The 21,502-nt window shown below is 38.1% G+C and overlaps 7 protein-coding genes across 11 annotated transcripts in view; 3 read left to right on the forward strand and 4 right to left on the reverse strand.

Moving 5' to 3' along the window:
* LOC109535197 (organic cation transporter protein) overlaps nt 1–7,053 on the reverse strand; it is a 29,860-nt gene extending 22,807 nt beyond the window's left edge. Inside the window, exons 1-4 of the mRNA XM_048666962.1 lie at nt 6,951–7,053; nt 6,741–6,890; nt 6,446–6,684; nt 6,196–6,386 (exon numbers count right to left, since the gene is read on the reverse strand). Of these exons, the coding sequence (XP_048522919.1) occupies nt 6,196–6,386; nt 6,446–6,684; nt 6,741–6,890; nt 6,951–7,027 (657 nt within the window). The 5' untranslated portion in view covers nt 7,028–7,053. The remainder of the gene's footprint in view (nt 1–6,195; nt 6,387–6,445; nt 6,685–6,740; nt 6,891–6,950) is intronic.
* On the forward strand, nt 212–5,748 carry LOC109535172 (phospholipase A1 member A). The gene is made up of 7 exons (XM_019901040.2): nt 212–689; nt 4,122–4,230; nt 4,309–4,508; nt 4,564–4,743; nt 4,807–5,055; nt 5,123–5,307; nt 5,360–5,748. Exons 1-7 carry the CDS (start codon nt 614–616, stop codon nt 5,669–5,671), a joined length of 1,311 nt encoding a protein of 436 aa, XP_019756599.2. The 5' UTR covers nt 212–613; the 3' UTR covers nt 5,672–5,748.
* Nucleotides 7,054–7,202: 149 nt separating the features above from the next.
* On the reverse strand, nt 7,203–12,024 carry LOC109535171 (vesicle-fusing ATPase 1). The gene is made up of 15 exons (XM_019901039.2): nt 11,686–12,024; nt 11,540–11,628; nt 11,271–11,480; nt 11,029–11,174; nt 10,830–10,968; nt 10,619–10,779; nt 10,370–10,551; nt 9,974–10,139; nt 9,742–9,911; nt 9,499–9,687; nt 9,308–9,440; nt 9,090–9,247; nt 8,849–9,033; nt 8,573–8,731; nt 7,203–8,518 (listed from the first exon to the last, which is right to left on the reverse strand). Exons 1-15 carry the CDS (start codon nt 11,686–11,688, stop codon nt 8,386–8,388), a joined length of 2,223 nt encoding a protein of 740 aa, XP_019756598.1. The 5' UTR covers nt 11,689–12,024; the 3' UTR covers nt 7,203–8,385.
* Nucleotides 12,025–12,089: 65 nt separating this feature from the next.
* LOC109535175 (39S ribosomal protein L55, mitochondrial) lies at nt 12,090–13,498 on the forward strand. Its single transcript, XM_019901046.2, has 2 exons — nt 12,090–12,345; nt 13,280–13,498. Exons 1-2 carry the CDS (start codon nt 12,181–12,183, stop codon nt 13,421–13,423), a joined length of 309 nt encoding a protein of 102 aa, XP_019756605.1. The 5' UTR covers nt 12,090–12,180; the 3' UTR covers nt 13,424–13,498.
* Nucleotides 13,499–13,619: 121 nt separating this feature from the next.
* On the reverse strand, nt 13,620–17,248 carry LOC109535173 (kelch domain-containing protein 10 homolog). Of its 5 annotated transcripts, none has more exons than XM_019901044.2 (5): nt 17,079–17,248; nt 15,113–15,510; nt 14,659–14,870; nt 14,217–14,443; nt 13,620–14,095 (listed from the first exon to the last, which is right to left on the reverse strand). In XM_019901044.2, the coding sequence occupies exons 2-5, from the start codon at nt 15,464–15,466 to the stop codon at nt 13,653–13,655; spliced, it is 1,236 nt and encodes a 411-aa protein (XP_019756603.1). In that variant the 5' UTR covers nt 15,467–15,510; nt 17,079–17,248; the 3' UTR covers nt 13,620–13,652. The 5 variants fall into 5 exon arrangements, with proteins under 5 accessions (XP_019756603.1, XP_019756601.1, XP_048522922.1 ...); XM_019901042.2 differs by lacking the exon at nt 17,079–17,248 and adding an exon at nt 15,706–15,887; XM_048666965.1 differs by lacking the exon at nt 17,079–17,248 and adding an exon at nt 15,731–15,852.
* Nucleotides 17,249–17,571: 323 nt separating this feature from the next.
* On the forward strand, nt 17,572–18,856 carry LOC109535211 (WD repeat-containing protein 91). The gene is made up of 4 exons (XM_019901087.2): nt 17,572–17,966; nt 18,018–18,158; nt 18,214–18,329; nt 18,382–18,856. The coding sequence occupies exons 1-4, from the start codon at nt 17,723–17,725 to the stop codon at nt 18,712–18,714; spliced, it is 834 nt and encodes a 277-aa protein (XP_019756646.2). The 5' UTR covers nt 17,572–17,722; the 3' UTR covers nt 18,715–18,856.
* Nucleotides 18,857–18,959: 103 nt separating this feature from the next.
* On the reverse strand, nt 18,960–21,496 carry LOC109535210 (nuclear hormone receptor HR96). The gene is made up of 5 exons (XM_019901086.2): nt 20,566–21,496; nt 20,125–20,350; nt 19,851–20,066; nt 19,589–19,798; nt 18,960–19,504 (listed from the first exon to the last, which is right to left on the reverse strand). The coding sequence occupies exons 1-5, from the start codon at nt 21,333–21,335 to the stop codon at nt 19,310–19,312; spliced, it is 1,617 nt and encodes a 538-aa protein (XP_019756645.1). The 5' UTR covers nt 21,336–21,496; the 3' UTR covers nt 18,960–19,309.
* Between the last annotated feature and the right edge of the window lie 6 nt (nt 21,497–21,502).

Below are 21,502 nucleotides of genomic sequence, written 5' to 3' on the forward strand. Positions count from 1 at the left end.
GCAATTATTTCCTATTAGGAGAGAAATTGATAATCAATCATTTTATTTGTAATTTTATGGCCCATCTGGTGCGGCGATTTCTTGAAAGCCGCGTTCTACGAGGCGAGCCTATATTTAGTCCAATTGCGTTTCCCCATAATTACTTCTTGAGAATAATTCGGTTCCACTATGGGCATTGCCGAGAAATTTTAATTACCGCCACATCTTGTCTAAGCATTGTCTACCAGTGCTTCCAACCAGACGGTCAAATTAGCGAAAAATGTGTAAAATCGGTCTTCGGCTCGAATCCTCACCAGTCGTTTGCAATTGAGGAAATGGCATCGGGTCATCGCCTATTTTAATTGCTATCATGCTAATCTAATTAGGTAAATATATAACTGTAATGCGAAAGACCCGGTTTTTTCGAATCAGACAAACCGAGAATATAAATTTGAAAAGTGCGGCGATGAGTGTGATTGGAATCGCTAACAAATTGCCGGTCCCAACTACTTTTGTCAGTTGCGGGCTATTCCGATTTCGGTTGATTAATTATTAACTTTCTACGAGATCAGTCTTTATAATAAGTACTTAGTGTGTAATAATGGTGTCTGAGCGGTAAAATGGTGCAGGAATTATGTGGCTGACGTTTTTCAAATTGGTCAAATGGAGGCATTTTGGTTTTTTATTTGTGTTGGGCACCGTCATCAAACGTGAGTATTTTTTCACTTGTTGAATTGAAAAACATTTCTTTATTTTTTATGTTTTACTCATAAGGAAGCACAAAATGGACAGAACAAGGCTTTATGAATATTTCTAGTCCCCAAAAAATTGTTTCTGAACTTATCTCAAGAAACTCAACTCAAGAAATTTTGGAATTGCTACTTGCGTTAATTTGGAAGATGCGAATTGAGGGCTTCGAAAAATACAAAAATTTATGAATTTTTCCAGTCCCAAAAACCAGTTTTTGAAGTTTTCTGCGCAGTTTTAACGCAAAAACACAAAAGTTCGGTTTCGCCCAAAACTCGCCTTCGCAAAGATATTTGATGCATCTTTGAACTCAGCACAAAGAGCTTTATCTTGAGGCAAATAGTGGTCGCTTTCTATCCAAAATTTGCATGTTTGGATTTGAAAACGATTCAGCAAACCAACGTCGGACAAAATCGATCTATTTCGGACATAATTTAACTTAAATCGACATATTCGGGACACGTTTTTTAGTACGCTTTGTATGCAATTTTTGTCAGTTTACATATTGAACTGATCTGATCTGAATCTGATCGCAAATGTTCGAATAATTAATGCCAAATATGACTGTGGATGCCGTTAAACTCAAAAGCTTCCTAAAATGCCATAAAGTTTACACGCTTGCAAACAGGGTGTTCCGAAATAACTCTCTCAATGAAAACTGTAGATTTCTTATGAAGAAATAAACATTTTGTGCTTCGAAAACTGACACGTTGATATTTGCAAATAACTCAAAAAGGTGACAGAAAAAGAAGAATATAAGAGACAAGAAAGTTTTTGCGTTGTAGAGGGAATTAAAAAAATGTGTTCTTAAACTCCGGTTGTTCACCTCCAAAAAGTTTGGGGTAGTTGAAAGGGAAAAAAGCCCATATGTGTAAATAAAACTAAGCACTTGCTTTCATGGGTTTATTTGAACTTACCTAATTATTTTGATTCATTATTACCACCTCTTTCTCTTTTTTTGGGTTGCAAATTTAATCACTCTGTATATGTATAAGGTGTCCCAATAATGTGCAATAATTTGGTTGCACCTAAAAGTTTAGAGATGGGCAAAAATTGAAAAAAACCCATTTTCTTAATTTTGCGCATTGCATATTCCGAAATTATTTGCAGTGGAAACACTACCGACACCAACTTTGACTTTTTTGCATAAAACAGTCAATTTTTTTTGCTGTAAGAAAATTATGCTTTTGAAATGGTTATTTTGGAAATTATTTTCTCGGAAACGGTAAGAGATAGCAATCGACTTCTTTCTGCGACTCTTAGAAGAAGTAACAGGCCTTTTTGTTTTTACCTCAAATTTTCATTAAGTGCTTAGGTGCATTTTCTACAAATCATCAAATTTCGAATATTTCAGTTTCCTAAAATTACTGGTTTTTTTAATGAAAACCTTAATTTTTTTATTGCAATTTATTTCGTATTTTATATTTAGTATCACAAGACATGATAAGAGGTAAAAATTTTTTTTAAATTGGTTAAAGGCATTAAATTTTGATAATTTGTTGAAAATGCAATTATGCACTTGCAACATTTCTTGCTATAAAGACCGAAGAACAAAACAGGAGACTGTATTTTACTGTTTACTGGCTGTACATAACGAACAAGAGCTGTTCTGAAGACTCGCATTAATTTCGAATTTTTGCATTTAGCGTGAAAATTAGAAACATTTCTAAAACGATATTTGGTATAAAACAGTATGAGCAAACGGTGGACTGTAAGATATCAAATTATTGGAAATTTAATGCAAAAATCTGGAAGTTTTGAATAAATCATGTTGGACCAACTCTTAATTTCCTGATTATTGTGCAGCAAAACCCCAAAACAGTTTGAAATCAAAAGCGAAGTAGAAAATAAGAATTTTAAAGCGATGGGAATTATATTTTTAAGTATGTAAACTAAGTGACTTTTTTTTACAAACTTTTGCAATGTTTTTGGACTTAGTCATCGACTATACCGAAATTCTTTTGCCGAAAAGAAAACTTCATATCTTAGTCTTTTCTCTCGGTTTCCACAGAAAGCTTTTCCTTTTTAGCATTTTTTCCCAAAATCTGCAAAATCCTTGAGCCATTATGGATCAATGTAATTCAAGCAACTAAACGTTTCTACGTGACCAGATCTTAAAAATACTATTCATTGAGTTGTTGTTTACATAATAGAGTATATTTATCTAGCGAGAAATGTGAAATCGATTATCTCATTCGGTTTACTTTTCACTGTTATTTTCTACTCATGGAGTAAATAACATAAACAAAACGCTTTCATGTACAGGGTTTTTGAAAAGTAATAGTAGTCAACAGAGAGTAGATTTGGGGTTTCCTCAAGTACTTCTTAAAAAATAGAAAAATGTATTCTTTTTTTAAATAACCGGGAACCTGATAATTAATTTTTATTTCAGAAACATCAGTAGTCGATATTTTGATTATATTGACCAGAAACAAAGCATGTAGATGTTTGTTCTCAAATTCCTTAAAACTTGTCCCAACGGTTTTCATTCTATACATTTTTTATTTCTTCGGCTTACTAAACCATGCACGCTCTTATCAAATACCCTGTATAATGAATCTGTATCTCACAAGATTTATCTTATTATACTTATTATGCAAAAAATGTTCGTTGATTCTGCAATGCACATGATTAATAGCCGTTTTGCATAACAAGAACACCACAATGTTCCTGGTTCCAAGAACGAATTTCTTCGTTTATCTTCATATTATTCACGCTCAGTTTCGAATTCGGAATCGTTCCGCTCTATTAACTTTTCAGTCGTGTTTCAGACACATTTTACTTGGTGGTATAGATAATAATGTAACAGCTTTGTACAGGGTGTTGGAGTTAATCTGATTAACGCAAAGTAGATTCCTATACATAGAGGGAATAGTTGATTTTTTTATAAACTGCAGTATTAATTGTGCCTTGTGCGACACTAAACAAGTCGTTTGTTAATTTTATATTAATCGTTAACATTTTTGGGGCATTTGTGTAATTATCGCCTTTCGTAAATTATCAATCTGTTTTGGGTGAGAATTCTGGGAAAATTGCGTGTGTTTAAAAAAGTCTGTAATAAAGAGAACGAACAAACAATAGAATAGAAGGAGAGTGCCGTACTCACTTAAAAACTATAGCATTGAGCAGCCCATTGTGTTTAAAGCAATGTTTAAAGCAAAGCCAATGTGTTTAAAGCATTTTCTAATTTCATAAATTGCAGAAACTCCATTTACAATTTCACTCTGTATAATTCAAATTCACATGCTAAAATGTTTCGCTTTTAATTGCGGTTTGTTTTAATTATGTTGTACAAAACATACTACTTTCCTTTTTGTATCTTAGTGAGCTCTGGGAAATACATTTTTTTCCTGTTGTAATCCCATTCATTCATTTCAGTATTTTTTTCATTTCAGATGTAAATTCGCAAATTTCAGTCGACGCCGACGGTCTGTATCAGCACCAAGTGCGGAATAAACTCCAGCAGACACTCACCGTTGGATCGTGTAAATTCGTAATAAATCCGTAAGAGAAAATTGAGACTGAGCATTTATTGCAGCCAAAATTTGAAATAATCGAAAATAATTTAATGGGAATTTCCAGGCAATGCCCCGACCCAGATGTAACGTTTTTCATGTATTCCACTTCGCATCCAGAAAGTCCAGAACAGATTTTTGCGTCCACTCATGTGCGTGGTACCAATCTGCATAAAACTGCGTTCAATTCCTCCAAACCCAGCAAAGTGATCATTCACGGGTACAATTCGAACATGTTTCTCAGCGCTCTGACCGAACTTAGAATAGGTGCGAAAACGTGCGAATAACGTGTGTGAAAAATGCTACTCTGAACTGTTTCTAGCATACTTAAAAACCAGCGATTACAACATATTTGCTGTGGATTGGAGTCCTCTAAACCAGTCGCCCTGCTATCCAGCAGCCGTTTGGAATGCTCGCCATGTTGGAACATGTACTGCTCAATTAGTCGATAGAATTAGGGATATGGGAGCTGTGGATATTCATGTAATTGGATTTAGTTTAGGTAAAAACAAAACTATTTCAAATTGCCTAATTAATTACTGTAAAATGTATGGTTTTGCTTCAGGAGCACATATAACAAACTTCATCTCGTTGGCACTTTTGCCCTACAGATTGCCGAGGATCACTGGACTGGACCCGGCGCTTCCAGGGTATTTATTTGCCAGTAATGACGAAAAACTGGATAAATCTGATGCAGAATTTGTGGATGTGTATCATACCAGCGCCTTCATGCAGGGTAAAGCGCAAGAGAGCGGACACATTGACTTCTACTTCAATGGAGGCTCTGTACAGCCAGGATGTTGGCAAGAAGAGAGTGAGCAATCCAAGAATACTCGCTTAGCAGGATGCCGAAAAAATAACGAATTTTGCTTCATATGTAGGTTTCTTGTCGTGCAATCACCATCGAGCTCCCATATACTATGCGGAATCCATCAATTCTCTGGCCGGCTTTTGGGGATACCGATGCACCAGCTACTTCGACTATTTGAGGCACAATTGCCCTCCAAACGAGATCGAAGTTCTTCTAGGCGAAAGAGTGAACAGATTCATTCAAGGAACATACATGGTACAACTGTTTTTGGCTACTAAATGGCCATTAAATAATTCACAACTTGCAGGTCATAACAGCAGCAGCATCCCCTTTTGCGATAGGGCCATATTTTACTGCTAAACTCCTCCAAAAAGTCCATAACTACCCGAGTGAAGATGCAGCCGCGCCGAATGGAGGCCCCAACCTGTTCGAGCTGGCCTTTCCCATTCCGACTGTGCCGATTCTCAATAGATTTAATCAACAAATAGTCAATCCATCCACAATGGAAGAGGACGAACTGTTCAAACAGGTTTTGATGGAAAAGTTCCCCAATAACAGTCTAGCTCAAGCGCAGATTATTGGAAACGATTTCGGGATTTTACGAGTCGGTAACAATTGACTGCCTAGCCATTCCTACGCGAATTAATTCTATTTTCCTAACATTTTTTTGATAAATACATGCATACGATGTGAGAAGTTTGCCGCTGTTCCTTTATATTATCCAACTTGATCCAATGATCGACTGGAGCCCCGAACGGTTGGAATCGAATTTCTATTCGGAATTTCCATATTGATCTAAGGATTAATTCAGATAGTCGCAAGGCGATTGGGAGGAATTAAATTTTATTTTCATCGTCAGCATTTAGAACCTCAATTTCATCAATTGCGCTGTAGAATATTCCCCTTGTGCGCGATGGAGTCGAATCGCCAATAGGAACCGAATCTCCTGCACATGGTTCTCTAGTGAAAACATCTCCTAAACTGGAGCACTTTCTAGCTAGGTAGGGATCCTTTTTCATTAGGGAATTGGCAAATATTTTCCAAGATCTTCCGTGACTACAAGCTTCCATAAACTAAAACCATCCACCCCCCTCGGATTGCATCTTAAATTTACAAACCCGCTTAACTCGAAAGGTTGCTTACCTTTAATACGCTGCATCCTGGCTGCGGAGGACCGCCTCCATTCGGGTAGAAGTCCGCATGTCCAATGGGTAGTTTGTACCCCAAAAAACCCGCACACGTGTGAATTACGTCCACAAAATCCGCGTCTGAGCTACTCAAAGTTCCTGAGGAAACCAGGCCAATGTCAAAGCCGGGCAACGCGGGGTCAAGGCCTAAAAATCGATAATTTAGATCGCAAACTTGTAAATACTGTTACGACGGGAATTTTTACCGGTAATCCTGCCTATTTTGCCGCTTTTTACTTCCCGGGCTGCAAAGCCTGAAATATGAGCCCCCAAACTGTGGCCTGCTAGGTGAATGTCTTCCGGATTCACTCCCAACTCTTCTACAAGGTAGTTGAGGTAAGCGCCGTAGTATTTTCCTATCTCCGGAGTTTTCATCATCGGGATCGGGTAGAAAACGTTGCCCGATATGGCGCTCCAATCTAACACCAACACATTGGCATCATATCTGTGGAGAAAATGGACAATTTTAGCTCAGTTTAACTTCGTTTTGAGGTAGCGCACTTGTGCAGGAATCCTTTTCTCATGCTGACGCTCGAATCTTTGCGCCCTCCCGACATCCATCCGTGGGTCACACATTTTGTGGGCTTTGATGCGTTTATCAATTTTCTCAGTTCACTTGGTGCTCCAATAGGGATACCTTCAGGGAAATCTCTGAAAAAAGCGCGATTTTGCTCCACCACAGTGGTGATTTCAAATGTAACTGCGACTTACCTGGAAAAATACTCGAATTTAACTTGATCCTCTAATTTTTCCTCTGGTGGAAACAGCAACTTGCTGTGGTTATCCATTTTTAAATACCCTATCAAAGTATCGCCGTCCTCATCGGAAAACAGCACAAAGTCCGTGCCAAAACCTGGATAGGCAACTTGCAACTCTTCTCTTGAGTAATCCTGAACAGCCGCAGTGAAAGTGAAACCGACTGCAAATTAATGTTAAAAAGGTTCTTGTTAAATAAAAAGAAAATTGTAATTCGATGTGGTTTTATTTGGGAAGTTATCATCACTTGCTAGATTGTAAACCTAAGTTCCTGTTAAACTAAAAAGTCTTTTACCAATTAAGAAGGCAACGAATACAATGTCAGGACAGATCATTGCAATTTACTATTAAGTACAGTTCTAACAACATAGTTAAAAGCAGCACAGCTTTATACTACAAAATATCGACGATAACCTACTAGTTCCAAATGTTAATTTTTTGCAGATATTCTATGCAAACTTATAAAATACATACTAACAATTTTACATAAATAATTCTGATTCGTATCTCTTTAATGGCAGAGGAAATACATTTAAACATCATAAAACTTTTTGCCTTGACCGTATTCAAAATGAATCCTTTTTAGGCGCTGATAAAAGCCCACTTTTCACAAACTCTACGAGATTAAAACAAATTTAATTTATGGGAGATTGGCATATTTAATTCAAAAAGTATATCATATATAACAAATACATATACACAATTAACACAGTGAGTAAGTCTACATTTAATTGGGTTTAAGTAATTTACAATCAACGTTCAGAAATCGACAACTGCATCCAATAAATAAAGGTATAGTGAAAACGCCACAAATATAATATATTTTAGAAAATTCGCACAAATGGAAAACAGAATCATCACAGCATAAATAATTATTGGACCAGAAGCAGTGTCCATGTTTGTTTTATCTACACTATCACTTTACACCAATAAATACTTCGATTCCGAAGAGCGACACATTAATAGCTTAAATAGTTAAATGTTCATACACCCGATAGGCTGACAAATTTAAACTCTCACATCAGCAACACTTGAGTTATATGATTTAACTTTGGAATGTTTAACAGCTCGTAAACTTTACATTTTATTTTAATGACTGTCCGCTAATCACGTATTTATTGCGTTCGCTTGTATTAAAATGCGGCTGCAGGGTTAATCTATGTATCACCATCACATCTATCGGAATTATCGCACGCTTAGTAGATCAAGTCCTTCGTTATTTTAGTAAACCGAGCCTAAAAGCAGAGAACCAACAAATACGTGCGGGCGTAAGACGTAGTAACAACAGCTTAAACGAGACTACCAATACTTTTTTACAATTTTACCTTACTGTTAATTGACTATCATGGTAATATTGCTAGCATAATTAATCCGTACTTTTGCCATCGCTTTAGGCCATTCCTGGATCCTCTAGAGCACCATCTTCTTCCAGTTTAGTGATCAGCTTAATCACCCGATGTCGTTCGTCTGTTTGTCTAGCCATATCGATTAATGCCAGCAGTTTCTTGATACCGATGAAAAGGCTGCAAAGTTACAAATTTAAAACCTACTCATCAACCAGTTGATTGTAAACATACCGTTTTCCGTGAACTTGATGTGTGATTTGCTTCAGTTCTGCATTTGTGAACACTTCTGATGCTTCCAGCACATTCAGGAGATGCTCAGCTTTGGATAAGTTGGGAACGTGAAGTACAGTGGTGAAGGCTGATAACATTTCCATGTCCTCCAACACTTGCCTATATACAATTCAATTACTTTTCTGACTATAGCAGGATGCCATTTTGAATAAGCTTTTTATTTTATTGATTTATTGATGAAAATGTTCAGTTTTCAGTTCAAAAAATGAAATTTACCTCCTGCTGCTCGTGCACAAGATCAACAGTTTCTTGCCCGGTGGCGGTTCCTTTTTTAATAGAACCAACAAAGCTTGGAGTGTTAAATTGGAATATCTTGGACCAATGGGGCCGTAATCGAGAAGTCTTTCAATATTGTCAACCAGAATGCAGCTTAACGTGGATCGGTAGGCGTCATCAAAAATCTATTCCAAAATTGAGATTCAGATGTGAAAAAGCTGTTTAATTAATTTATAACTACCTTTCTAATACTTAAACATTTTGCAGTCTCGGTGTAACCAACCATCTCTTCTGGTGTACAAACTTTGACAAAAGGAAAGTTGGAGTTTTTTGCTATTTGTGCAGCTAGGGCGGTTTTTCCTGCATTCGGCGGTCCTTCAATCAACACTGAGACCAAACCTATCGAAAAATAAACATCCATAATGGTGTTTTTGAGAGAATCGACTATGTATTTCTTACCTGAACCGTCTGTTTCTCTAGCTTGTTGCGCTAGAAGATTCCCATCTTCTAGAATATTAGTGACGGGTGAACCCCAGTTGATGATTCCGCGGAGAAGACACTGATTGAGGATTTCTTCCGCTGTTCCAAAAGCCTGTAAACCATATCCAGCCCTAGTAGCTGCTCATTTTTCAGGAGCGCTGAATACTTACGGGTTTTATATCATGTTTCAATGCATGTATGAAATCAGCATGAGTAACCAGTAATTTCTCCATTGCTTCAGGATCGACTTCTACCTTGCTGGCGGCTTTAATTAGTCGATTCATAGCAGTAGATTGAGCTGCTCGTACCAAACCTTCCAGCTCAGCGCCCGAGAAGTTCTTCGTCAGTGTTGCGAGTTCCTGCAAAAAAAACGAGTTGGAGTGGCTGTGGGTCATATAAATGGAAAATCTCACACTCAAATCCACATCGCTGCTGATTTTTTTATAGGACTTCATCCTAGCAGTATGAATGTCCAAAATTTGAACTCGTCCTTCTTCGTCTGGTAGACTGATCTCCACCTGCACTTCCAATCTACCCGGTCGCATCAGGGCTTCATCTATCATGTCCTTTCTATTGGTCATACCTATGGGAAATTGCATTTTTGATAGATGCAAAAATCAATTGAAATTGCAAGAAAATGCATACCAATAACCAGAATATTATTGAGCTGTTCCACACCATCGATTTTAGAAAGCAATTGATTAACAACAGTGTCGTGAACGCCAGTTGCTCCTGCAACTGATCCTCGCTGTTTGCAAATGGCATCGATTTCATCAAAGATGATAATGTGGAGGCCGCTATTGGGACCCGCCTAAGAAACCAAACTGAATTATATACTTATTTACAACCTGACTGATTTGAAGTGTTCCACTCATTGTGTCGAATAAATTTTTGGTTGACTCGCGCTTTGTGAGGCGGTGCTTGTGTCTTGCATCGCGAATTAAATAGAGTCGAACTAGCAGAATTGAATTTTCGCGCAGTGTAGCTGAATATTTGTCTTGTACATCCGCCAGCAAATGAACTGTTTCTCTAAATTCGCACCCGTTTTTCTTCTTCTTCGGCTTCAGCAAACAGTCTTCGGACATTCGCTTCTGATTCACCCACATATTTGTCCAAGATCTGAGGACCATTGACTATCTTAGGCTCCCTTGCATTCAGCATTTTTCCAATCTGTCTCGCCATTAAGGTTTTCCCCGTACCAGGAGGCCCGAACAACAATATACCTGAAATGAAATATAGCTCCAATAAATAAACCGAACAAATGAAGAAGATTTATGAATGTCTTCAGACCTTTCACGTGCTTGCACCCTAATTGCTCAACAATTTCCGGAGGGAAAACTCGGGAAGCAAACGCCCGTCTGAAGATCGCGTTGAACTCATTACTTAAGCCGCCAATGCCCATTTTCTGAAAGTCCCAATCCGGGTTAATGATCGATTGGCGCAACTGGAGCCTGAAAAGGGAAAAAATCAACCACAAAAATAAATCAGCCTCCTAACATACCCCTTAGACTTCCCCACTAGATTCAATGCTGATGTTTCGGCCTTTTCAAACTGAACCGTGGTGTTGGGCATTAACTGGCCTATTCTAGCCTTTTTCGGTTTCGCATCTCGGCCTTCTTTTAGAGCAACAATGTTTGCAACTGGAACCAAAATAATGCGGTTTCAGAGGGTTTGGGGGAATAGGGCCGGTCACTACTGACCTTCCAAATCCCTTACAACAGCAAGCAGCAACTTTTTGTCCTTAAATGAGAATGCAAGTTGCTGGCCAACAGTGAACACTTGATTCGGAAATGACATGACAAACTCCTTCGCCATTTCATCAGAATCATATGGTTCCTGGGATACACTGAAATGTACCATTCCAAAGTTACGAAAGTAATGGAGTGTTGCAACAAGTTCAAGTCACAAAATGAAAAACTGGATTTAACTACGACACACATACGTTTTCTTTTGCATGTAATCAACTTCCAGCACAATTGAAGACAAGTATTCTTCGGGCTGATAGGGCTCGACCCCAATTTCCTGGTTGAGTGAAAGCACGGCCCATTTTCGTTGGGGTAAACTGAATCCAACATGATAGCGGGGCACACTGGAGTGGGCTTTAATGGAGAACACGAATGTTTGCCCACCCCCAGTATTGATCCGGATATGTCTGAAATGTAAATGTTTCGTAAACGGCCACAATACGGCTCAAATGTCGATAGAACACACCTGACTCCTGGAAAATCGCTTTCGTTTGTGATGGCACAGTTCGTGAGGGACAGGTCATCTGTGGGGCACTTGGTCACTTTGAAGACAGCCTGAAAAGACACCCATTACATTCTGCAAAAGCTTTGAAAATAGAGACCAGAACTGACCATAACTGACCGAATCTGTGCTGGTAACAAGTTATTTTCACTGCACTGCGGTACAGAAAATCAATACACAACTTGAGGATCTTCTGACAGCTTCGAGTTGTTTAGTTTGAGGTGGTTTGAGGCACAGAAAATTTCCCGAAGGGATGTTCTGTGGTTTGAGGCGATCTCTGATTATGAGTTTAACCTGCGTTTGAGGTTTGGATGAGTTGAAACGCTTTGAGGTTTGGCATCAACAATGCAAAAACTTCATAACCAGAGCCTGGACATTTATTTAGGTCCTGTTTATTTTCACGGGTTTACGTGAGCACTCCCGGGGAATTTTTATATTGCCGATTGCCTAAAATCGGTTGCAAAAATTTAGTCATAACCTGTCTTCATCTATGGTGATCATAACCTTATCAGTATTGGTCTATGATTATGATCATAACCTAGCAATTATCTGCTGCATTGCAAATGACAGTTTAAGTTAAGATTATTTGCGGCTTTTTATACACGATGAATTGTAGGACGTTCTTGCAAATTAGGAGCCTCAGTTGCTGGTCAGCTGCTATTACGAGGCCCCATCGGTTAACATACACAAGGACTTATCCCACTGTTTTGGTACAGCCCGATGGTTCCACCTTCACTATTCGCCACTCAGAACCCAGGAAGATTATTAAGGTACAATTTTCCACTCTTTGATCTTCAGCAGTCTTCATTCCATTGAACACGATCTTATTTTGAAATCTAGATCAGAGTTTTCCAAGCTGTGTTCCGCTTAACCTAAACTAGTGTTCGGCGAACAAATTTGTTTGAAACATTACTCATAAAGAATGTGGTGACCATTTTTTAGGTTTTGAAATAAAGTTCAGTAAAAATCAACTTAAAACTTAACAAAAAGTTCCGTTAAAATATCTGGGGTGGCAGTGTTCCATTATCGAAAAGTTTTGGAAACCCTGCTTTAGAGACTGTTTTTGCGATAACAGATCAGATTTAGCAAGAAAAAAACTTTATATGGAAACTTCGGATGATATTACTTAGAAAAGTAGCTTAAGAGCCACTGCAGTCAGATGCTGTTGCTTTAGAAACAGGGTTTCACGAATTTAAAACCCTGACACCCTCAATCATATTGCTCTGCTCAAACAGTTTATTTTATTTACGCCGACTAGCAGTATTTGCGTGTCCAGTGGGCGTATATTTGAAGCGAATCATACCTTTTCACACATACCTTTTTCCTTCTTATCTAACAGTTTGTGTGCGATTGGTGAAAACGAGACCAACTGCAATCAATGGGTGATTAATCAGGGTATACTCCTGACCAATAGGAAATTTTGATTTTGCTTTGCTAAGGTGTTGCCATTTTGTAAGGCGTTTTCTAAGGAGCATGGAACCATGATACAATGAATACATATTCATTGTATCACTATCAAATTACGGAGATATAATAGTGCCGAAAATGGGACACCCTGTACTTATTTCTAAGACAGTTCAAAAAACCTGTATAGTTTATTACCGCCTGCGTTCTTTTCGATTAGTCCAAGACAAACGATACTGTTACGTAACCGTTCTGTTTGACGAATATTTTCGCGTGAAATATGATTCTGTTCATTTCCAGCTTCCACTCAATATATGGACGCTGAGTGAAGCAGAGCGAAAAGCAAGAGTGGAGAAAAGGAAACCAAAGAAAAAAGTCGTCATTGAAGATGATATCGAAGACTCGTTCGACGCAAGTAGCTACGTAAAGTATTTGAAAAAGTAAAACTGCAATGCAAAGGTAGTATGACTTTGCTAGATATTTGGATTAGAGTTAATATACAAGTTTTTGTTAGTAAAATTTGAACTCAGCCCAATAAGTCCTGGCCTAAAGCATTGAATTCCTCTCAGTCCCTTTTCATTTTAATCGGATGTGCCACTAACAAGTGCAGTATTTAAGAAGGAAAAATCAAACATCTATAAAAGTTTCATATAGTGATTATATTACAAAGTATTTACAAATTTCGGTCACTTGAGACCTTATCACCTAATCGTTGCACAAAATGTCTAGGTAAACCCGAATTGATCAAATGATCACTTGTATGTGTAGAAATATCAGGACTGTAATGCAGCACTGCCTGCCAGCAAAGCTCACTGAGATTGGGTATACACACCCAGGCTGAGTAAATCACATTGCTACGTTTCACTTCTTCATCCAGAGTATAAATGCCACCGAAAACGTACAAACGCCCTTCAGGAGTAACAGACACTGCATGAAAGTAAGTGGGACGCGGTAACCAACAGGTTTCAAAGTATGTCCATTGGAAAGTTTTCAAATTTAAACGCCACAAGTCTTGAAAAATGGTATCGCCGCCGATACCTCCAGTTATGAACACTTCAATTTGATTGTCGTGCTCAATCTGTGCGGCTCCATGACATCTCCTAGCCTTAGGCACTCCTGAAATACCAATATGATGTTCATTTTCCTTAATCATTTTTGTTTAGTTTGAAATACATTTCAAAAAGGAAATTATTAGTTTGAAGTCCGTCCCTCCTGGTTTCCCAAATCGACCACTTACCAAATTTGAGGGCGGGGATGGTCTTTTCCTTAGTCCATTGTCTCTTCTCAATATCAAAGGCTGGAACATGCCGAAATCCATACACATTGCTTGCTGTACCGCCAGCCAAAATATAGATTTTTCTCCCGTCGAACCCAACTTCGTGCCGGTAGCGGCCTGGTGGTTCATTTTCATCCGTTCCATTACACAAATGGACTGTTTCCCATACTAAGGTCTTCAAATTTAGCCTGTACAAAAATAGAAATTTAAAAAATAATCTGTTCCAAAATTGGCGTTAATCAGGCTGAAAAACTTGCGGAATGTACGATGTGTTCTTTATTACAAAGAAAATTATTATTTTTATGCGACAAGTGCTGTTTGCCGAAGTAAATATAGCAGTTAATTTATTCAAGAAGCCAATTTAGAACCCTGTTGAACTCAAAGAGGGAACTACAAAGCATACCTGTGAATATCGCATGTGTATGTGAATCCGGTGGTTCCACCAATAACGTAGAGATGATCGTTGTGATAGACAATGGCCTGTCCATAGCGAGGTAAGGGCAGTTGCCCCGATGTTTTTACCTCTACCATTGGACTAGAAGTTTCCTTTGTGTTGCAAATATACAGTTGGTTGCTGCATGTGGTTCCGAACGGAGATCCCGTCCCTCCATACACCTGTAGTTGAAAAAAGTTAGTGTGTTTTGGTAGAGGGCCCCGATGAATTGTTTATTAACACTAGCCTTCCAATGATTGCCTATTAGCAACGTGTTGATGAAATGCTTCAAAGATCCTTGACCGCAAGTATATTATATCAGAGATGCCCGAAACGAGTGTCTTGTAAAGGCCTTGACCCGGTGCCCCAATAAAATCAATTTTTGCGAAGAAACTTTCTTGGTGTATGCGATTGAAGGGCTCACCATTAGAATGTTGCGATGCAGAAAAACTGCATTGGACACCAGCTCTTTGGGCAGTGTTGCGCTGTTGTTAAACTTGGTCCATTCTCTGGATGCTAAATTAAACCTCCAAAGCTCTTGGAATAGCGGATACGAGTCAATATAGGAGTCGTCTTCATAGTGATACTCCTCGGGCAGAATGAGGGGGTTGTAGCCGCCGAAGCAGTAAAGATTTGCCGAATCAGCCCCAATGCGGTGGCCGCTGCGCGGATGCGGGACTTTGGTACTGTCCCCTGAAAACGCCACCTTCTCATAACAGAACGGCTTGAACGTGTACACTCCTGCAGCTTCCACACTTTCACTTTCACTATTCCCCATCTTCAGAATAGCCTGGACCACATTGATGATTCTTCTCAGGATCGCTGCAAATTGTTTGGAAAACATTCATTATCGTGTGCAGTCGAACGGGACTCGCGAATTATTAACATTACAGTTTTAGCTTGAAACCTTCCAGTTTCACAATCAGTCGTTAAATGAAGGTTATCTACAATTGCCCATTCAAAACAAACGAATCAATATGGCGCAATATTTAACTTCTTGTAACGTAGCCGGATTACCTTCACCCAATACGACGTTCGGTACCTGGTGGAAGCAGGTGCACTTTAAAGAAATGCAAATTTCATAAAAACATTTCAGGTCTGACAGTTTTGTTTTCGCATGTCAATTGTCAGTGGTAAGTCACATACATGATACAATGATTACAACGTAGGATATTAATCGGTCGAAAACTCGATTTTCGTGCGCATATGACGTCACTGGTTACCACTTTGGTAAAGTGAACAGCTGATCCCATTCAAAATGCATGTAACCTAGACAGATTTTCACTGGATTCAAAACGCAATAGTTCAAAAATGGAAAGTTATATGAGGATATTGTTGTATAGCTCAATGCTTTGAAAATCGCGCTTGGACCTGATTTGGGCTTATTGGGAAGAAAAATACTATAAATAATTCTATACAAAATCTCTGATTTTCAGCGTTTTAGCGTGCTGTGTTGTCAGAGTGTCATTTGAGAAATCGGGTTGAGCCAAACGAAATAATGAATTAATTGTATCACAATGAATGAATGCACGGTTCATACAATGAATTGATTGTATCATACAATGAATTCATTGTCGTACAATGAATTCATTGCAGCATGGGATCAATGCGTTTGGGCATGTTTGGGAATTTTGTAGACAAAACTGAGCATTTTGCGTTTGGTAGTTGGAAAGTGTACTCTAGATTGTTTGCTACTTTCAAGTGTCGGTTCAGAAATATAAAAATGCGGTGTGCAGTCATTTCATTTGTATTAAAATTTACATTTTATCCGCGGCACCACAAAACGCATATTCCGTCGTAAATAATAGGAAAGTAACATTGGGTCATTGTTTGGACTTCCGTCTCTTGAATCGTAATGTACTATTTCTGCAAGGGTACATTTTCAGCTAACGATATACTTTATTGCACAACTGGCAACTGTGCTAGTCTACAAAATAAATACATTTTTGTTACTTTTAATTTTCAACTCTAAAATCTGCTGCAAAGCATCTTTTAATTATAAGCAAGATTTATAAAAAAATAATTAAATGTGACAAAGACTAAATAAGCTATATTTAATCACATTTAGCAGACAGGAAAAGCACGCCCGGCAGTGATTTCCACTGACGTCATGCAAATCGACGCAAGATCCTATCTTGTATTCATTGTATCATGATGAATACTCATTCTCGAATATCTGAATACTCGTATTCATTGTATCATGAGTCACATATGCTTCAATTTCACTGTGTTCTGAAATTAGGTTTTTTTACTCTGAAATAGCGTTTAATGTATTCGTTCATAGCCTTTTTGTTCAGATACAGGCGAATGATCAAATGTGCGCACTTTTCTCTTATTGCTAATGGTCTAGAAATACCGGCCCTTGCGTTCGCGATTAACAATTCGCTCACCTTATAGAAAATCAGATTACAAACAACTTCCTTCTAGTAGATTTTTAGGGAAAATGGCATTTTCTGTCACTTTTCACTCACTGAATTTCACATAAGGTAGCAAATGCCGGCATGACGTCTCCGGTGTCAACGACCGAGAAGACGTGTAACTTCAAATAATTGACATGCCATGTTGTCGAGTGCTCTCGTAAAAAGTAGATATTTTAAATAGGAAAATTACATGTCTCCATTTGCAACAAACAAAACTAATTGCGAATTTTTAATTTATTTACATTGAAAAATAAAGATAGTTTTTAACGTAGTTGGCGTCCATGATGGCGTCCTTTGTTATCTTATGGAAAATTAGCAAATTTCAATGGGCAAAAATTTGTCGAAAACCGCATTTTCAATAAAAATACCACTAAGGAAACTGTTCAAATAAACAGCATAATTATCAGATGAACATAGAAATTTAGACATTAAATTATCTACCGTTTTTTATGTGAATTCACCGCGTTCGTAGTTTTTGAGCTGACAACGCTGGTTGTTAGGATTTCAAAATCATTCAAAACATCAACATTGAATTTTGAGCATATTTTGAGAGTATTTAAAGAGTAAGTCTATTCTCTCTAATTAGTGAGTGGTGTGAAGCACGATTTTCTGATATGGCCCATCTTCAATATATGGAGGAACTCATCAGGGAGTATTTAGTGTTCAGAGGATTTGCATCGTCATTAAAAACTTTCGATGCGGAATTGAAAACAGACAAAGAAAAAAGCTTTAGAGTTGATAAAATTATTGAACAACTAATGCAGTTCATTTCCAACTACGATCTGAACGGAATCCGGGAATTGTGGGCCCACTTTGATAATCACATCTTTAGCAAGTTGGAAAGCCATTTCATACCAAGTAAGTCAGGTTTTATGGTATAGATTATCAACATGCAACTAACTGCTGCAGGTGTTAAGAAGTTGGAAAATGCAGTTCTTAAGCTGTATGTCATAAATGCTGCCTCCAACAATAAGCCTGATAAGGTCATAGACTTCTTCTTGAAACTAACTCCAGAGCTGCAGAATCAGGCTGAATGGAAAGACTGGTTTGGTAGGTCGGTTCTTTAATTAGCCCTGCCTGTTTAAAGTGGCATGATTTGATTCAGTGCTCCCCTACATAAAAAATCCCGAAGAAAACCCCACGTTTGCCTATCACTGCTCCAAGCAGTTCCAAGATAGTCTGCTGGTGTCTTTGCACAACTTCTTAGCCTCAGTGTTCCAGGTAGAAGTTCCTACAGTTTAAGAAAGTGCGTGGGTATATAATCATCTTTCAGTACATGCCCATTCCAACCTTGGCACATTTCGAAGAAGATACCAATAAAATAGTGAAGCTAGAACAGCGAAATGAGTCCCTTAAGAATAGGCTGGCTTTGTTAATGGACCGAGCTCCCGAAGCGAACGTTGCCTCTTGCCAAGTGGAGCCTCCTGCTCATTTGCTGGACGACTTCTACATCATTGCCCAGGAAAATAATATCGGCGACAGTCAAGGAAAGAGTTTGAAGAACATCATTAGGAATATGGGCACTGGATCTAGCCCCGTAATGGGCAGGAAGGAGGGAGGATCGGGCATTAAGAAAATTAATTTGTCAATGACTAGAAACACTTGAACTGAACTGAGTTCAATTAAGGTACGTTAGTTCTTGTTCAATTTATTCCAGTGTGAAATTTTATAAATTGACTTGTTACCATAAGGTTAATAGTAAAATTGTGTGGTTTTATTATTTCAATATAATTTTTAAGTTTTTATTATTAACTAGTTTGAAGCCAAACGCAACAGATTTTCATAAAAATAACCTTCCTGTTATCTCCACCCTTTTCTACATCCATACAAAAGTCTGAGAAAAACTCAACAAAAATTGTAAAATTATATTTCTATATGCTCTGATATAAGTAGGTAATCTGTTGATGATCAATTGCAAGGAATGGTTTGTACATTTATTGCCTAATTGAACCGCATATCACATACATACATTTATCACACTCCATAAAAATATATTAAATCTCCATAAAATCTAAAGCTAGGCAAATTGAAATGTGAATACCCTGGCGCGGTATTCTTTAATACCATTCATATTACCCATAACAAAATATGTACACTTTAAAAAATATCACTTCGATCAATCTTAAATAGCCGATTTGTTAATCGCTTAATCCAAGTGAACTACATCGGCTCGAAATGGGCAAGCAAATATTGGTTTACATCTATTTCAAGTCGAAAATTTCGATGAGCAAAGGTTCAATCTGGGACGGATTAACGTCTAGCAAAACGTTGATCAGTTCTTCGTTCACTTTGTGCAATTCCATGATTTTTTGGATAAGTTTGAGAAATATTGACTTGGCTTCGCATCCTACGTAAATGCTCTCCAGGTAGCGGCGCAAAAGATAGTAGTAGGAATTCTAAAAAACAAGCCAGATAATTTTCACAAATTTTAAATTTTACTTGACTGCAGGATCATTTGCAGTCATCTCCAAAATTGTTACCTGTTCAAGTTTCACAACATCCTCATGTATAACTCTCGGTCGATCAGGTGTGAAGAGGACAATAGCGCATAGAATTAAAATAATATTTTCATCACTCCTCCATTTCGGGTCGAACGTCCTAATGAACCTTTCAAGTTCTTGATAGGCATTTCCTTTAGCCAGTTTCAGCACGTTTACATTCACATTTAGACTCTCCTGGATAGAGGGAATCTGGAAAGCCAATCGAATCACCTCAAGATCGATTACACGATCGAGTTACTACCTTCCAAGTGTTTTTTGTTGGGTCATACCGCCTGGCACTGATAATCATCATGATCTCAGTGCAACCGCCTTTCAGTAGAGCAACTTGGTCTTCTTGGCACATGTTCTTGAAAGCGTTAATTTTCTTAGCCATTTTTATAAGCCTTCTGATTCCTATTGCAGTCAGGTTAATCACATCTAGTAAAGCAGGATCTGTTTGTTGTTTACCTGCTTGGTTCTACAATAAATAAGTCTTCAAACTTATGAGAATATGTAAAATATGAGATTTGACTGACTTGTACCACATCTTTGAACTCATTGCCAATCAGGCTAAGCTCCTCTTCAACCGGTGTTAGTAGAGCTTTGTTCGCCAAGATCAGTTCATTAAGTTTAGCCTTTTCAGCCTCATTTAGCTCTCTGGAGTGCAAACTGTTTTGGGCTCGAGTGGAATACGCGTCATATTCGAGCTTAATGGCTTCGGATAGTATTGATTCGATTGGGTTGTTATTATGAGAGTTGAGTCTGAAAACGACGTCAGCATAAAAAACCAATTCTGGCCATAACTATGAAAGTTTATTAAATTTCATTAGAGTCAATTAATGTAGATCATTTGTGTAGATATTGAACACCTGCACATTTCTTGATACCAGATAACATTGTCGAGTTTGACCTTGCTAGATAACAGTGCCAAATGTACGCAAAAAGCAGCTTGGCAAACCAAAAAAAATAGGGCTCACCTTTCAACGTTTTTTATAACATCCGCTACATTTTCGCAAGGCACTTTCAAATCCGTACTAGGTGATGGGCAACTTTTCACCACATTGTCACTAAATTGGACTGAATTATTCAGAAAACTACCGAGTGCTGCGTGGTCGATTTGCATAAATCCATTGCTTCCTGAGCTGTTTGCCATATTATATAAATGCTGAGAAATAAGGTTTTGTAATGAAAACGCTTCATCACTTGAGGATACGATTTTCTCATTGGAAGACGTGACACTGTCTTCATTTATAGTCGTGTTGGCTTCCTGGGTGTTTGTAGTACTTTCTGTACTGGTTCCGATGGAGTAGTTAGGCTGATATCCCTCAGACACATTTGTGTCTTGATCAGAATCAGTGTTATATGAACTGTTATACAACTCACTGTCACTTTCGCCAGTGTCTTTCTTCCGCCTTTTGCTGGGAGATTCAGTTGAACTCTTTGTTCGTTTTTTCGCCCTGTTTTCCTCAATTTTCTGTCGTTTCTGTGCCTTGTCCTCCTCGGACATAATCAGGTCTTTGCACATTCCAATGGAGAAACACTTATCCAGTCTACATTTTTGACAAAATCTTCTAGTGACTGTAGTTATCTTGCAGTCATTGGTAAAGGGGCACTTGAACTCTTTTGGTATTAAGGCATTTCTGCGGAAAAACGCTTTGCAGCTTTCGCATGTTACAGCATTAAAGTTGTAGCCCAGAGCTTTATCACCACAAACTCCGCAGATTTTCAGATCCACTTTGCTTTTCATATTTAATATGGCACTGTCACACAATTCTAATACTGACAAGGAGTGCACGAATTTGATAACGAACACTCATGCTGAATTATTTTACACAACATTAATAAGATAACTGATTATTACTTATTGATAAATTATTTGTTTATGTTTTGTCATAATAAAGACTTTCGTCTAGC

The sequence above is a fragment of the Dendroctonus ponderosae genome, unplaced genomic scaffold (genome assembly GCF_020466585.1).
Source record: "Dendroctonus ponderosae isolate FM_Combo_2020 unplaced genomic scaffold, Dpon_F_20191213v2 Dpon_F_20191213_5, whole genome shotgun sequence".
Taxonomy (NCBI): Eukaryota; Metazoa; Arthropoda; class Insecta; order Coleoptera; family Curculionidae; genus Dendroctonus; species Dendroctonus ponderosae.

Bases quoted from the DNA above. Each gene is read 5' to 3' on its own strand.
- LOC109535172 (XM_019901040.2), top strand. From the start codon at position 614: ATGTGGCTGACGTTTTTCAAATTGGTCAAATGGAGGCATTTTGGTTTT. The intron at 690-4,121 runs GTGAGTATTTTT...TTTTCATTTCAG, and splicing joins GTTGGGCACCGTCATCAAAC to ATGTAAATTCGCAAATTTCA. The intron at 5,056-5,122 runs GTGAGCAATCCA...CTTCATATGTAG, and splicing joins AGGATGTTGGCAAGAAGAGA to GTTTCTTGTCGTGCAATCAC.
- LOC109535171 (XM_019901039.2), bottom strand. The intron at 10,780-10,829 runs GTATGTTAGGAG...TTCCCTTTTCAG, and splicing joins CTAGTGGGGAAGTCTAAGGG to GCTCCAGTTGCGCCAATCGA. The intron at 9,441-9,498 runs GTAAGTATTCAG...TATGGTTTACAG, and splicing joins TGAAACATGATATAAAACCC to GCTTTTGGAACAGCGGAAGA.
- LOC109535175 (XM_019901046.2), top strand. From the start codon at position 12,181: ATGAATTGTAGGACGTTCTTGCAAATTAGGAGCCTCAGTTGCTGGTCA. The intron at 12,346-13,279 runs GTACAATTTTCC...GTTCATTTCCAG, and splicing joins AACCCAGGAAGATTATTAAG to CTTCCACTCAATATATGGAC.
- LOC109535173 (XM_019901041.2), bottom strand. From the start codon at position 15,532: ATGTTTTCCAAACAATTTGCAGCGATCCTGAGAAGAATCATCAATGTG. The intron at 14,871-15,112 runs GTGAGCCCTTCA...TTTCAACTACAG, and splicing joins TGCATCGCAACATTCTAATG to GTGTATGGAGGGACGGGATC. The intron at 14,096-14,216 runs GTAAGTGGTCGA...TTGGTATTTCAG, and splicing joins CATCCCCGCCCTCAAATTTG to GAGTGCCTAAGGCTAGGAGA.
- LOC109535211 (XM_019901087.2), top strand. From the start codon at position 17,723: ATGGCCCATCTTCAATATATGGAGGAACTCATCAGGGAGTATTTAGTG. The intron at 17,967-18,017 runs GTAAGTCAGGTT...TAACTGCTGCAG, and splicing joins GGAAAGCCATTTCATACCAA to GTGTTAAGAAGTTGGAAAAT. The intron at 18,330-18,381 runs GTAGAAGTTCCT...ATCATCTTTCAG, and splicing joins TCTTAGCCTCAGTGTTCCAG to TACATGCCCATTCCAACCTT.
- LOC109535210 (XM_019901086.2), bottom strand. From the start codon at position 21,335: ATGAAAAGCAAAGTGGATCTGAAAATCTGCGGAGTTTGTGGTGATAAA. The intron at 20,351-20,565 runs GTGAGCCCTATT...CGTCGTTTTCAG, and splicing joins GTTATAAAAAACGTTGAAAG to ACTCAACTCTCATAATAACA. The intron at 19,799-19,850 runs GTAGTAACTCGA...TTGGCTTTCCAG, and splicing joins CAACAAAAAACACTTGGAAG to ATTCCCTCTATCCAGGAGAG.